At 43.2% G+C, this 16061-nt stretch overlaps 2 protein-coding genes across 2 annotated transcripts; both read left to right on the top strand.

The window, feature by feature from the left end:
- The first annotated feature begins 469 nt into the window (after positions 1-469).
- On the top strand, positions 470-1908 carry LOC136852090 (uncharacterized). Its single transcript, XM_067126542.1, has 2 exons — positions 470-1000; positions 1294-1908. The coding sequence occupies exons 1-2, from the start codon at positions 470-472 to the stop codon at positions 1906-1908; spliced, it is 1146 nt and encodes a 381-aa protein (XP_066982643.1).
- A 6095-nt stretch (positions 1909-8003) lies between these two features.
- LOC136852091 (uncharacterized) lies at positions 8004-14462 on the top strand. Its single transcript, XM_067126544.1, has 5 exons — positions 8004-8219; positions 13076-13121; positions 13691-13762; positions 13930-14013; positions 14138-14462. Exons 1-5 carry the CDS (start codon positions 8004-8006, stop codon positions 14338-14340), a joined length of 621 nt encoding a protein of 206 aa, XP_066982645.1. The 3' UTR covers positions 14341-14462.
- Positions 14463-16061: the final 1599 nt, after the last annotated feature.

Raw genomic sequence — 16061 nt, forward strand, 5'->3', positions numbered from 1 at the left:
CCGTCAGGGCCATACAAGAATTCCTCAGAATGGTCAACTACTACAGGAGATTCATCCTGGGGATCACGCGCACCATGGGCCCCCTGACGGAGATCCCCAAGGGCTGTCCAAAGACCTTAGAGTGGGGCCCCAACCAACAAAGGGCCTTCTCCTTGATGAAGGCCGCCCTCGCCAAGGCAACAGCTTTGGCCCACCAGGACCCCAGCGCTCCCCTCCAGCTGACAACGGATGCCAGCAACGTCGCCTGCGGGGCCATCCTGGAGCAAGTCGTCAATGGAGCCCCTCAGCCCATCACCTTCTTCAGCAGAAAACTCAGCCCCACTGAGTCCCGCTACAGCACCTTTGACAGGGAACTCTTCACGGTGTACCAGGCGGTACGCCACTTCAAATTCCTCCTAGAGGGTACGCCCTTCACAGTTTGGACGGACCACCAGCCGCTGGTCCACACCTTCACGAAGCTGGGGGATACATGGTCCTCCAGGCAGCAGTGGCACCTCGCGACCATCATGGAGTTACCTGCACCATCAAGTACCTCCCCTGCAAGAAGAACCCAGTAGCTGACGCCCTCTCGAGGATCAAAATTGACGCAGTGGAGCTCGGGATCGACTACGAGAACCTCGCCCATGAACAAGCTGCTGACCCAGAGACTCTAGCTTACCGCACCGCCATCATGTCGTTGAAGTGGAAGGACGTGCCCCTCGGCCCTGGAGGGCCAACACTGCTGAGCAACGTAAGCACTGGCCTCTCCCGCCCACCAGTGCCCACCTCCCATCGTCGGCTGGTCTTCGACACCATCCACGGACTGTCCCACTCCTCCAGCAGAACGACGGCCAGGCTGCTGGCGGAGAATTTTGTCTGGCACTGCATGCAGAAGGACGCGACGACCTGGGCAAGGCAGTGCATACAGTGCCAGGCCAGCAAAGTAGGGCAGCACACCGAATTGGGGGTGGGCAACTTTCCACAGCCGGGGAGACATTTCGGGCACATCTACGTCGACACAGTGGGTCCTCTTCCCCCATGAGGAGGAGCAAGATACCTTCTAACAGTTGTCGACCACTCCACCAGGTGGCCCGAAGCTATGCCCATGGAAGAAGCCACCTCCAGTGCGTGCACAGAGGCCCTCCTCTCCAGCTGGATCAGCCGGTTTGGTGTCCCGGACCACATAACTACGGACAGGGGCCCGGCCTTCCTGTCCGAGCTGTGGACTGACCTGGCACGCCTGCTGGGGACCACTCACCATAGCACCACCGCCTACAACCCTGCAACCAATGAAATGGTGGAAAGGTTCCACAGGTCCCTGAAGGCGTCCCTCATGGCTCGTTGCACCTTCAAGAATTGGAAGTGCCAGCTGCTCTGTGTCCTCCTCAGGCTGAGGACCGCCTCCACAGCCAACGGCGACCCGTCCGCAGCAGAAAAGGTCTTCAGGAGACCCTCATAGTCCAGGGAACTCATCACAGAGGACCGGGGGCGACTTCACAACGCAGAGGCTCCAACAGGGTTGGGAAGTTAGCCCCCTGCCAGTGGACATATACCGAGAGGACGTCTCCCTTCATGCCTCCCGGTCTGTCCTCCGCCTTCCACGTCTTCGACAGGGACAATGCCATGCGTCCACCGTTAACCAGGTCCTACAGGGGGCCTTTCCTCGTACTTGAGAGGAACAAGAAGGCATTCCGGGTAGCCATCCACAGGAAGGAAGACTGGATATCGATAGACCACCTCAAGCCCGCATTTCTGGAGGAAGACGTCGGGGTGTTTCCCAAAGCCCCCCACAGGAGGTGGCGCCCCCACAGCCCGCCCCATCCGCAAGAAAACCTCGTGGGTGTCCCCAGAAGGCCCCGGGTCCGGGCAGGAGGGCAACCCAACACACCCCATCCACAGGGCACTGATGAAGACAAACACCCCCACTAGCTGGCATCGAGAAGGCGGGGCTCCCTCCATCGCCCCAGCAGATACCTGCTTTGATCAGATGTTACTTACTTCTTGGGGGGGGGGGGCGGTATTGTAAAGACCCCGCTCAATGGGTTCTCTATGATGAACATCCCGTTTTACAGAGGTAATGTTTCGGACATCTGTGTTTGTTGACAGACAAACAAATAGCGATTATGAGAGACATAATAAACGTACAATGATAAAACATATATCAATGGAAAGGCCAGGAAATTCCACATATGGCCAATTGCATGAGATTCGAGACAGATTAATAAAGACAATGCAGTAGCATAATATATGTAAAGTGGCGAGACGTTTAGCATCTTCACAAACAGAAACATACATACAGTTTGATACAGAAGATTCGGTGGAACATTATGCGTACATGATTGGAATGCTTGCATAAATTGAAACAACAATGGTTAGGGAGAAACAGACGGATATATTGTATGGTAGAAGATGCGTTCCTTGAGAGAGAGAAAATGGGTTGCTCTTGTTTTGTCTTGTTTCCTCCGATGGATGATGCACAGACACGAGGCATTAATCTTAAAGACTGCAATGTTCAGGTCTCTTACAAACACAAACTGTGCAAAAATAAACATATGTATAATCGCTGGTTTTGAAATGCTAGAACTTGTTATGAACTGAAAAAGAATATATGTATATATATATATATATATATATATATATATATATATATATATATATATATATATTTTTTACGTATTTCCCTATTTATGGTATTTTACAGGCTGGCAAAAAACTTTATTTAAGCAGAAGAAATTTCAATTACTAATCTTATATCAGATTACTAAGAAGTCTTTGAAGACAGAGTAGGTATGTAAAGAATGCACAAACAGTCTTAGTTTTAAAGGAGAATGCCTCTCCTAGATTTTTTGCTCCAAGACCAGTTTCATACGCATTGAAAACAGCTGTGGAAACTGAAATTAGAAGATTAGAAAATGAAGGTTCATGGGAAAAAGTCGATTATTCATATTGGGCTACACCATTAGTTCCGATTGTTGGGACAATGGTCAAAGGATTAGGTTATGTGGAGATTACAAGGTAACACTAAATCCACACCTGCAGGCAGCTCAACATTCGCTGCAAATCCCAAAGATATGTTCATTTCAACTTTGTCAGGATGCTCTGTATTTTCTAAGGTAGATCTAAGACAAGAATTTCAACAGCTTACATTGGATGAAAATTCCCAAAAGTTATGTAATGTAAACACACATCTGGAGCTGTATCATCCAAAAAGACTTCCATATGGAGTCGCTAGCAGTCCAGCTATATGGCAACAAACAATGGACAAAATATTTGCAGGTATGTCAGGAGTAATCATTTTTATTGATGACATACTATTAGGTGGTAAAACAAGAAAGAACATTGAGAAAGGTAATGTGCAGTTCTAAAGAAAATAAAGGAACACAATATCAAAGTCAACAAGAGTAAATGTAGTTTAGAAGTTGACTCAGTAGAGTATTTGGGCTTTATCATAAATGGTAAAGGTATTTACAACACAAAAGATAAGGTAAATGCCATGGTCAGCAAAATTACCAGAAAATGTAAGGGAATTACAATCATTTTTAGGTTTAGTAACGTTTTATTGAAATTTCATTCAGAACTTAGCAACAATTGCACACCCATTGTACAATTTGCTGAACAAGGATGTTGAATGGAACTGGTCAAAGGAATGTCAAAAATCCTTTGAAAGAATCAAAGCAGAAGTGACTTCACCCACATTCCTAGTACATTATCAAATGGATTTGCCAGTAAAGTTGGTTTGTGATGCGTCAAACATAGGGTTAGGCGCAGTACTAGCACATGTAGTGCCAGATGGTACAGAAAACCTATTGCTTTTGCCTCTAGAGTATTAAACAAAGCAGAAAGAAACTATTCTCAAACTGAAAAGGAAATATTAGCACTAGTGCATGGAGTGAAAAAGTTCCTTATGTATCTCTATGGTAGGAAAAGTTCATGTTAGTTACAGACCACAAACCATTGTTGATTATTTTAGATCCAAAAGCAAGCTTACCTACGTTAGTAGCTGCAAGACTACAACGTTGGGCAATAATATTAGCTGCATATGACTATAACATAGAGTATAGACCAACATCAAAGATGGGTAATGCAGACGCTTTGTCGAGATTGCCTGTGGACAGAGCACCAGAAGAACATGATGAAAGTATTCTTTTAATTTCTGCATATAATATACCTGTTACAGCTAAGGAAATAGCACAACGTGCAAAGAAAGACCCAGTACTCACGAAAGTAGTACAGAGTCTAATAACTGGCAGAGATATTTGTGCAGATGATGTCAATTGTAAACCATACAAAGAGATTTGAAATGAATCGAGTGTCACACAAGATTGTATTCTGAGAGGATCAAGAGTAGTAATTTCAAATGCACTAAGAAGTAGGGTTTTATCAGAAATACATCAGACCACCAATATAGTGAGATCCAAGTCAATTGCTAGAACTTATGTTTGGTGGCCAGGTAATGATAGGGACATTGAAAATTTGGTTAAAAAGTGTATGAATTGTGCATTGCAACAAAATAATCCTAAACAAACAAGAATGCACCCATGGGAATTACCCAGATAGCCAACCCGTGGCAACGTGTGCATATAGATTTTGCAGGTCCATTTTTAGGATACTCATATTTGTTACTAGTAGATGTATATAGTAAATGGCCAGAAGTTGTACCAGTGCAAACAACATCATCAGTAGTAACTATAAAATCACTCATGCAAATCTTTGCAATGCATGGTTTGCCAGAAAGAATAGTGACAGACAATAGTCCACAGTTTACTTCACAGGAGTTTAAAGAATTTCTGAATGTGAATGGCATACGACATACGTTATCTGCAACTCATCAACCATCCACGAATGGTGAGGCAGACAGATTTGTCCAGACTTTCAAAAATAATATGAAGTGTAGACAAGCAAACTCTGGCAATGTAGCATCTCATATTGCAAAGTTTCTATTATCCTATAGAACAACCGTACACAGTACTACGGGTATAACACCGTCTTTTTTGTTGATGGGGAGGAGGATCAGGAGTAAGTTAGATCTTATGTATCCTACATACATCATATTTACCTTGCAGGTAAGAATGAATAATTGTAGTATGTGTTATGTAAACCAACACATCAGAAATGATGGACGAATTTTAAATGATGGTTAAACGAAGACATTTAAGAACAACACAAAATGGGAAGTTTGACGACCAGATTACAGTACTTCCTGTGGAGAGCGGTAGGCAACGGGAAACAAATTACATAAACTGATGATGGAGAGGTGACACCTTGTAAGAGGTGCAAAAGAAACGAGCAGGTAAAAGTGACTGCTACTTTATTACAGATCCAGGCAGTTTATATAGTGACAGACTGGCGTCGAGCCGCGAAAGACAATGAGATTGTGTGTGACCTGAGGTCAATAATAATTAACAATAAAATATACAGCGAGCAAGTACAGTTTACAATACAAAGACAGACAGAATTCCAATGTGGATATAATCTTGATGCCTGCGAATAAAGAAAAACAAGATACACAATCGATAATAGGTGATCAAATACATATATAACTGATTAAAATCGCATGACCTGGCACGTTAGGGCGTGACTAATTGTATGGCGAAGAAACTGGGAAGTCACCATAGAAAACTTGCTCAGCGGAGACTTAGCGAATGACACGCTCGCTGGAGACTCCGCTGACGGCTCTGTAGGTAACGCACGAATAAACCAATCCCAAGACGTGGGGCACGTCTGATCAGTCTGCATATCTGCTGGGGCGTTGAAGGTGAATTCGGCGATGGCTGAGAGGTGTTGCTGCTGCCTGGAAGACCATGCGTCCCCCTGCTTCGTGAAGGCGTGAACCAATGGCTGGTGGTCCGTGAAGATTGTGAAGGGTGTCCCTTCCAGGAGGAACTTGAAGTGCCGGACTGCACGGTACATCGCGCAGAGTTCCCTGTCGAAGGTGCTGTAGCGGGCCTCTGCAGGATTGAACTTCTTGCTGAAGAAGGCAATGGGCTGGGGGGCGCCGTTGATGACCTGCTCCAGGACAGCACCACAGGCGACGTTGCTGGCATCCGTTGTCAGCTGGAGGGGGGTTCTGGGGTCGTGGTGTGCCAAGGCGGTTGCCTCGGCGAGGGCGGCCTTCATCAGGGAGAAGGCTTGCTGCTGGCTGGGTCCCCACGACAGGGACTTCGGTTGGCCTTTGAGCACTTCCGTCAGAGGGGCCGTGATGTGCGCGATCCCGGGGATGAACCGCCTGTAGAAATTCACCATCCCGAGGAACTCCTGGACGGCCTTGACGGAGGTGGGGATGGGGAACCTGGTGATGGCTGCGACCTTGGATGTGAGTGGGTGGACGCCTGCCGGGGATATCTCGTGGCCCAGGAAGTCAGCTTTCTGGACGCCGAAGGTACATTTGTCGAAACTCACGACGAGGCCGTTCTCCTGGAGGCGCTGCAGGACTGCCCGGATGTGTTTTTGATGTTCACTGTGAGACCTGGAAAATATGAGGATGTCATCAACGTAGCAGACACAGAACTTCAGGTCCCCAAGGATGCTGTCCATGAGCCGCTGAAAGGTCGCCCCGGCGTTCCTCAATCCGAAGGTGGAGAAGGCGAACACGTAGGACCCGAACTGTGTGATGATGGCGGTCTTTGGTACATCCTCTGGTGCGACAGGTACCTGAAAATATGATTTTATTTTGGCTCCGTGAAAGGAGGCCGTGAGGTCCTGCATGTTCGGCAAGGGGTAGTGGCCGGGCTTCGTTGCGATGTTGAGATGCCTGTAGTCACCACAGCGTCTCCAGGAGCCGTCCGGTTTCTGCACCATGTGAAGGGGGGGAGGCCCACGGACTGGGAGGCCTTTTGCAGATTCCCATTCGCTCCATCTCTACGAATGTGTTTTTGGCCTCCTGAAGGTGCCATGGGGAAAGCCTCCGGAACTTCGCATGTGAAGGGGGGCCCTTAGTCGTTATGTGATGGTAGATGCCATGTTTGGCTGGGGCCCCGGGAACTTGGCGGAGCTCGGGCTTGAACACTTCAGGAAACTCCGTTAACAGCTGTGCATACTGATGGGGGGCAACGGAGCAGATGGTGGGTGCCTTGGTCCCGTTGCTAACGGGAGGGACCGGCAGGAGTCAGTGTCGAGAAGGCGTTTACGCCCAACGTCGACTGCCAGCCCAAAGTGTGCGAGGAAGTCAGCACCCAGGAGCGGGGTTCCTACGTCCGCGACGACGAAGTCCCAGGAATAACTCCGGCCAAGGATGGAAATCAACAGGGGCCTGGTGCCGTAGGAGACGATGGGGGATCTATTGGCAGCCGTCAGGGAGGCGGTTGGATCCGGTTCCTGCTTGCGGTCCTCTTTGGATGCTGGGAAGATCGATCTAAAGACCCCTGTGTCAACCAACATCATCCTGCCGGAGACGGTGTTGCGGACGTAGAAGCCTATTGATTCTGGGCCCCTGGGTTTTTTGGTTGCTAAGGCAGTCTGTCCTGTTGGCCGCCACCACCCCGTTTTTTGAATGGGCAAAAGAGCAGGGCGGTAGGCAGTTCCAGGGTCTTTGCCAAACCACTTGTGGTAGTGGCACAGGCCTGGGGAACTCCACTTGTTGTAGGGTGGTGGTCGCCTCCTGGTGACGACATTGACACTCTGCTCCACGTCTTCTTCCTGCTGGATGGAGCTGACCGACTGTGTGGGCTCTGTTAGCCACTGCGTAGCCTTCACACAGTCTGTTAGGTGCTGCGCCGTTTGGATGAGGATGTCGAGGGGCATGGTGTAGGGGTGAGGAATCTGGGTGCGGACCTCCGGGAGGAGCTGGCGAAGGTAGATCTCCCACAACAGGCTTATTTCTTGCTGTTTTTTGCTGCCATTGAAGTCCGGGAGTGAGAGGAGGTCCTCAATCATGCTCCATGCGTCTACCGCGTTGAGATCATGCCGCAGGTTGACGGCGAGGTCGATGGCACAGGCAGCCCGCTGGCAATCAGTAGGGGCACGTCTCGAGGAGGGCCTTCTTCACGATGCGGTATGTGAGGGGGTGTGCACTGGACACCCGCGAGATGAGCTTCCTATATACCTCCTCCAGAAGGGTGTTAAGCACTGTGTCGGCCTGCAGTATTTCGTCGGTTAGGTCCGCTACCTTGAAGTGGCTCTCGACCCCATACAGCCACGTTGTTGGGTTCCCCTGGGTGAACGGCGGCAACTTTACGGACAGGGCGGCCCGTGACTGTGCTGCTGGGCCAGGGATTGTTTGGGACGCGGGCATGGGTGTGGAGGTGTGAGAGCCTCAGCGCGGGGAAGGGCGCAGGTGAGATGGGAGGAAGGTAGGCCTCCGAGTCCGCGAGGTTCGCGGTTAATTGAACGAAGGAGGGGATGTCCGCGTATGTGCTCGCTCTTTGCCCTCTTACTGGAGTGGGGTACTCGCATCAAAACGCACTCGGAAGTGTGCTGTGAGCGTTCATTAATGATGGTGGTGATTTTGCCGACGAGAGTCAGCATGCCCAAATGCTGCTTACAGCGCCGTCTTTAGTCCGCTAAGGGCGTGAGTAAGTTCCTGGAGCCAAGACTGAGTCACCGTATGGGTCCGCTAATGACTCCAGGACTACTCCGGGGCGTCACCACTGTAAGAGGTGCAAAAGAAACGAGCAGGTAAAAGTGACTGCTACTTTATTACAGATCCAGGCAGTTTATATAGTGGCAGACTGGCGTCGAGCCGCGAAAGACAATGAGATTGTGTGTGACCTGAGGTCAATAATAATTAACAATAATATACAGCGAGCAAGTACAGTTTACAATATAAAGATAGACAGAATTCCAATGTGGATATAATCTTGATGCCTGCGAATAAAGAAAAACAAGATACACAATCGATAATAGGTGATCAAATACATATATAGTTTAACTGATTGAAATCGCGTGACCTGGCACGTTAGGTGTGACTAATTGTATGGCAAAGAAACTGGGAAGTCACCATAGAAAACTTGCTCAGCGGAGACTTAGCGAATGACACGTTCGCTGGAGACTCCGCTGACGGTTCTGTAGGTGATGTTACAACCTCTCTAATGGCCCCCATGTTTCATCTTAGGCTGGTCTTGCTTCATTTATTTTTATAACCACCCAATTCAAAGCTACATGTGAGTCAGTCAAGAAAATAGAAACAAACACTGTAACTAAACTACTTTACTAAATAAGTAAGCAGGCAAATATCCAGCAAGTAACTACAGTTGTTAAATACAAGAATGTGATTACAAGCTGTTCTAAAAAGTTCCAACTTTATCACTATCACCATATGCGTTCTTGAACAAAGCAGGAATCCTTATATCAACAATAGCCTTGAATCGGTATAACATAAGAAGACATCATAAAGATCAAGAAATTCTACAGAATTACACGAGCAAACCAAGTGTTCTGGTGTCAACATCACATAGAGGAAGCACTGGACTAATGCTTTGTTTTGGTTCGACCACGAATGTATATGGGAACTTTCTAAACCATGAGTGCATCATATACCCAGGTGCACGCTGGCTAAACTGTTCTTTCTAGACCGTGGACGAACTATACCCGAGAGGCCATAAGACGTATCTTGATTGTTCAAAAGACATTCTGAGATGCCTCACCAACATACCTTGCTACCACTCCTCCAAGCAGATTTTCATAGAAAACTGCCTGGATAATTTAACAATCACTGTCAGGTAAACCATGTCCACTCCGATCACCCGACTGGGAAACAGCAGCATACTTAAACTCTATTTTTGCAATTATAAAGTGTCATCTGTTATTATAATCATTATACTATTGTATTTCTACGTTTATTAATATTTTTTATTATTACCGAGTTTTTTTTTTTTTCACTTTTTGTATTTAGCCTTCTGGACCTTACTTCCTGCAACCACTGGCCTTTTAACTGGATGCAATCTGTTTTTCGGGTAGTTTGTCTATCCTCAGTACTGCCTATAGCTCAGTAACAATGACTCCAAATGAAAAATTTTATAGAATAAAAGTTGTTCGGTTTGCCGAAATCTACCCAAAAAGTAACTTACCTGGCCAGTTTACGTGAATTTGCTGATAGACAATGTTTTCTGCGAAATGTAACTTTCCAAGTAGCCTACCCAGTTGATGTGAACGGTGTCACCAAAGACTATGTACTGAAGGAAGATAGGAAGGCTCAAAATACGAATGTTAATATACTAGTTGCCAACTCCAAAGTGAACACAATAGTTTGACTGCTTGGTGTTCAGATGGCGTTGTAGGTATATCGCATGTCGTCTGTTTGTTTATATTTGACAGTTGACACAAACGAAATCATGGCACCAACAGTGAATAAGTCACACAAGTGTGTTGTTTGCAATAAACAAAAAGAAACCGATCCTCATTTGGTGTTTCACAGGTTCCCTAAGGATAAAGAATGGTGAGGGTAGATCTAAGCCAGCTGTCCGTGCGTGAGCTAGCCTATGGCAGTTGACATTTTTGTATAGAACTTACCTGCTGAACAAGTATTAAAGGTAATATATTGGCGGCCAAAAATAATTGAGCTGTAATTTACCTTAGAAATGAAGCCGACGGTAGGAGGGACCTGTTGGGAATCTGGGTTGTGGTTGGGTGAAAACACTTTCGAGAATAGCTAACGGTAAGGGGGACCTGTTGGGAATCCGGGGTTCTGGGTGGGGTAAATAACATGGAGAAAGGTTTGGGCACCTTATTGTTGTGTTTCCTGTTACATATGCCATTTGGAACACAAAAAAAACAAGCGTAAAAAAAGGCTGAATAAATGGACAGCAGGAGCTGTTCCAAAGGCAATTTTCACGCATGCGTCGATTTACAGGGGAGCTTTTGGTTCACTCAGTGTCCCTAACTGAGAGAGTAGTTGGCGGGTGTTTTGGGGGTTGGGTGTACTAAACCAATCATGTTGTAATATTAACTTTTTCTTCAGTTTTTTGGTTGCTAATTATGAATTTACCTTTAATTTTTGGCGCTCGAGTGTAATTAACATGTGAAGTCCCTCCAACAAGGGGTTTCCATACGCGATCTTCACAAGAAAGAGCATGGGTACGTCTGTTTCGAACGGTTCATATCCTGTCCTGCAAGTTCAATAACTTGTTAACATATGGGTACCCAACGCCCCCTGGGCCAGTACTAACACGGCGAAGGGACATTCTTCCATTTGGCCGACAACAAACAGATGCACTGCCAGTATCAGAACCCCTAAAAGTGTAGAAAAAACCAGTTGAAAAGGTAAAAACAGGCACGGAGCTAATATATAGATTTACCATAGTGTTTTTTATATGTAAGCGTTATTTTTTTGGGTAACTGTTATTTACCACCACGTCTCTACGTAAGTCCTACATCACTTTACCAACTCATACTTTCTGTGCAGTGCCATAACCCCATCTTCCCCCCCCCTGCTGAACATATGGCTCCCTAGTGGTTATGTAACCCAAGATGGCGGCTTTGTTTAACTGTTAAGTTTCTTCACCCCGGTCGCAAGCAACAAGTAGTGTCCAGTTGAGCTAGACTATGGCAATTGACATTTTTCTGTGTTGTTTTGCTTGCTTTACATGAATTTAGGTAACATTTTGCCGGTAGGTTGTTACTAAGCTGTAATTTACCCTTGAGCTGTATGCGACCCACACTATAGATGTGCAGTTTTCAAGGGTCAATTACATTTTATTTACAGCCGACCACCAAAATGTTATTTTAAATTCTTGTTCAGCACGTCAAACAACATAGGAAAAAGTCAATTGCCATAGGCTAGCTCACCGCGGACAGCCAGCTTAGAATTACCACGGTGAGTACTAACTGTATAATACATGAAATATGTGCTATTAATCAGTAAGCCCCACTGATATTGGATATAAGATTAAGGCAAGGCATCCACAGTACATTTTTTTGTTTCAAACTTTATTTTTTTTTAAAGTTTACTGAGTAACTTTATGACTTCATCACACTCAAACCAGCAACCAAGCAGTGCTGTGCCAATTCAGGAGTGTTAAGAGAATAAAAAAGTGTTGGTTTAGAGAGTAAAAGTGTTCAAGGTATGTCAATGAAAGTATAGTCTACAAGGTTAGAAAAAACTTCCAAATTCCTAGGCTCACCGAAGCTGATTAGTATCACAGCAAACATGCCGATAGATGTCCAAAGGTTAGACAGATTTAGTATCGGTGATGATCCAAAATCATTGGGTAAAAGATCGAAAAAGTGGAGAAGCAGCTTCCAAATTTATTTAGAAGCACTAGGCAAAATGGATAAAAAGCAGCAGAAACCATTGTTACTTCATACTGCAGGTTTAGAAGTTCAGGAAGTTTACAGAAGACAATAATGAAGGGCTCACAAATCCATTTGCTCCTCAAGCAAATATGTACTTTGAATGTTATCAGCTCATCGAAGCCTCACAGGAATCAGGTGAGACAGTAGATTCATTTGTGACTAGGTTAAGGAAATTAACTTCAACTTGTGAATTTGGAGATGTAGACCAGAGGTTAATAGAGCAAATTATAGTAAAGACTAACTCACAAGAGCTTTGGAAGACATTGCTACAAGAAAAGAAGCTAACCTTGCAGAAAGTTCTAGAAATAGCAAGAGCGCATATTTCCTAAGTCTAAACGAGTTGCCGAGTCACAGCCAAGGAAATAAGTTAGGCTGTAGCTCCGAAAATAGCCATAGGATTTTTTTAAAAATAATCTCAATGTGATTCCCACAAAAAGTTACCTTACATTGCTTAACCTAACCTAACCTAACTTTTAAAGTGATGCGTTCAAGAGTGATTGGATTTTCTCTGCAACATGCTGTAAGTCAAAACTATAGCATAGTAGAATGTTTTTTTGTATGCTGGTGAAATAGGATGGTATAACATATAGTATTATATGTTCACCTAGATGCTTGATATGGACGAACCTCATCCAAATTCAGGAGTTGAGGCAAAAAACCTCACAACAACTAAATTCAAGCTATCGTGTGTGCAGCAGGCATTTCTCCACCAAAAATTACCTTCATCCAGCTTCTGACAAACTTTGCCACAATGCCTGCCCAGATCAACATGTAGAAGGTATGTGTTATCTATTTTATTTATGTGTTTAGTCATTACAATATTATCAACTGATTTTTTATCAGTGAGACATATTTTTCTACATTACAGGTTCTACTAGCTTGCACCAGATCAGATGTTGACCCTATAAAGACAAGTGAGTTATTGAAAAATGCTGATTTAATTGTAGCCATATAAAGCTTAGATGCCTTTTTACATGAAAGGTAAGTATACTCGCAATCACTTTTGCCATACTTTATTCTGATAGCAGAATAAAGTACACAGAAAGCACTTGCCAGTATTCTCACCTTTCACTTTCCTTCATGGCATTCTTTGTTTCATCCCATTTATATTTTTTCCATGTGCAATTTTGGATATATCTGTTCATATATGTATGTATGTCTTTAATAATTTATATAACTGCAGTACATAATTTAGTAGAATGATTTTTGTGTGCTATAATTTTGTGTATATATTTATATACATATATTTTGTATAATGCACTTATTGTTAAAATACATATTTTCAGATACATCAATAGATTTACTCCACCAAGCAAATTATACATCAAACTGGTTGCTGACTTTTCCACACGAGAATTTGCACAACCTTGAATATGGTGTGTATTTGATGTGCAGTATTTGATGTGCAGTTTGTATATGTTTAGATTTTTTGAAATGGCAAGTGTCTGAAATGGTAAGTGCATCACAGTTATTCTAAATATAGTTAATCTTGTCTGTACCATTCCTGCTCTGGAGAATAGATCATCTGAGATAAGAGCTTCATCCTTGAAACATGGTAAATGGTCAATGCTTTTGGTAGATATTACAGTTTTGCTTTTACTAACTAGAATTCATATAGTAGGTAAAGATTGACCTTTAAGATTTTGCTATATTATGCTACATATATATTCACTTTGTCTTCAGTGAAAAAGTGTTAGACTAATAGCTGTATTATGGCTATAGGGTTCATCTATCAACTGACCAGGGAAAATTCCAAAGAAGATTGTGAAAATATTGAATTAAGTGAAAATGTTCAATCAGATATTGGTAAGAAAATTTTGTTTAGTAGTGTTTTTGTATATATTTATGCATAAAATACTTATGATTTTACCAGCCAAATGAAAAAGTATAATATGGCATTTGTTTCATTTCATATTATTTGCGTTTCCAGAATTTACTGATGGTTATCCAAAGGATACTGGCAGTGAAGTGTACAATAATGCCACAGTAACAAGCATTATGGATAATATTAGTTGTATTGCTACAAGTGTTAGTCCTACTACAACTATTATGACTGATAGACCTGCATTTGCTACTAATACTGCTACTACTACTACCCCTCCCTACTGCTGCTACTACTACAACTACTACTAATGATGATGTTGATTGTAGCATTCTCAATGGAAATGATAATTTACAAAAGCCTGAAATACAGTATGAGATCATACAATTAGGGTTACATGAAGAAGGAGAACCAACATTCACAACCATAAAATCAAATGGTAAGATGTTTCCATGAATCAAATTTTTGAGATCAAAACAAAATATTTTTCCCCAATAAATGGTCAGTTCTGAAATACAATTAAATAAATAAATGAATTTTAAAAATTGTATATATATATATATATATATATATATATATATATATATATATATATATATATATATATATATATATATATATATATATATATAAACTTGGCTGATAAGTTTGTTACTTGATTTATGTAATTTTTGTATGGCCCTGCACGCCAAGAACACATAACCTGTCAATGAAGCAACGAATTAACCTCAAAGACAGCTGTTTAAGTTAACCAAGGTCGCCAGTTAAGGGAAATTAACCTCAACAAAGAATATTCAATGAATAAAGACTTTACGATAAACGTCGCCAACTTCAGACGCAGGCAATCTCTACTCGTTAAGATGGTAGTGAAACACAACGGCTCTTCGGAACAATGGATTCGAGACACAAAGAATGCATAAAGAATTAAAATGACTGGCTTACCCTAATCCCTAGTTACTCTTACTGGAATAATTTGGATGAGGCTAAACAATATAATAATTTGGCTTAATCTAGACTTCGTAAAAGCATCTACCGTAAGTGGTAGCTGGAGAATGAAACAAGGAAAATTGGAAATACAGACGAAGTGGTAGTAATTGGCGAGTTTTGAACAAAACAGACTTTACCGTGGACAACGAGTTGCTGCGCATACAACGGACGATCGGAGGTTCTGGGATTGATTCGCCACTTCACAATTCACTAATATAAGACGATAGACAAAGGCGGTGACAAAGCCACTTCCCAGACGTCTGCTGGATTCGGCGGCTGATCTCTCTCTGTCTCTTGTCTGACCAGCGCTGGGTCAAAACAGGGCATGCATTCATGTCCTCGGGGGTCTAAGCTTTGTCAAAAACATTCGCCAAGGAGGACAGGTAAAGCAAGCTTAAATACCTATTTTAAGGGTGAATATGGAAATTCCTTATGGGGTTAAATCTCTAATGCTACACAGATGAACGTTAAAGTTTGAACTGGCTTGCTTCCTGCTGGACGAAGGCTTTCCTGTCTTGGTCAGTCTGATATTACTATCACTAAATGTTCCCAGATGTATATATATATATATATATATATATATATATATATATATATATATATATATATATATATATATATATATATATATATATATATATATATATATATATATATATATCATTCTTATGTTTGTACAATTGTTTTTGCACTGGATTATTAACTTTTAATATTTTTTTCAAAAGTCCCAGAGCATATAATTATCAGCAAGATATTTACTTTAACAACAACGAGAATGCTGAGGTACTGGGTATCCAAGATTGATTTTAATGTTGGCTGGAATGAGTCTGTTTTTAAATTGTTAAAACAGAAAGCTTTATCAATGAATGAAAATTATTAATACTGTGACATTATATTTGATGCTATATCCCTTAAATCTGATGTACAGTTCAACATAAGTAAAGATGTGGTGGAGGGATTTGAAGATCTTGGCCAGTATGGCAAAGGGCAAGACCCAGCTCAGTATGCCATGGTCTTCATGGCAAAAGGCTTGGCTTCCAAATGG

This window comes from Macrobrachium rosenbergii, chromosome 25, assembly GCF_040412425.1.
Source record: "Macrobrachium rosenbergii isolate ZJJX-2024 chromosome 25, ASM4041242v1, whole genome shotgun sequence".
In the NCBI taxonomy this organism is placed as follows: Eukaryota; Metazoa; Arthropoda; class Malacostraca; order Decapoda; family Palaemonidae; genus Macrobrachium; species Macrobrachium rosenbergii.

Coding starts and splice junctions, on each gene's coding strand:
- LOC136852091 (XM_067126544.1), top strand. CDS start 8,004: ATGAGCTTCCTATATACCTCCTCCAGAAGGGTGTTAAGCACTGTGTCG. Junction 8,220..13,075: donor ACGCGGGCATGGGTGTGGAG/GTGTGAGAGCCT, acceptor TCTACATTACAG/GTTCTACTAGCTTGCACCAG. Junction 14,014..14,137: donor AAATGTTCAATCAGATATTG/GTAAGAAAATTT, acceptor TTGCGTTTCCAG/AATTTACTGATGGTTATCCA.
- LOC136852090 (XM_067126542.1), top strand. CDS start 470: ATGGTCCTCCAGGCAGCAGTGGCACCTCGCGACCATCATGGAGTTACC. Junction 1,001..1,293: donor GGCACATCTACGTCGACACA/GTGGGTCCTCTT, acceptor AAGGTTCCACAG/GTCCCTGAAGGCGTCCCTCA.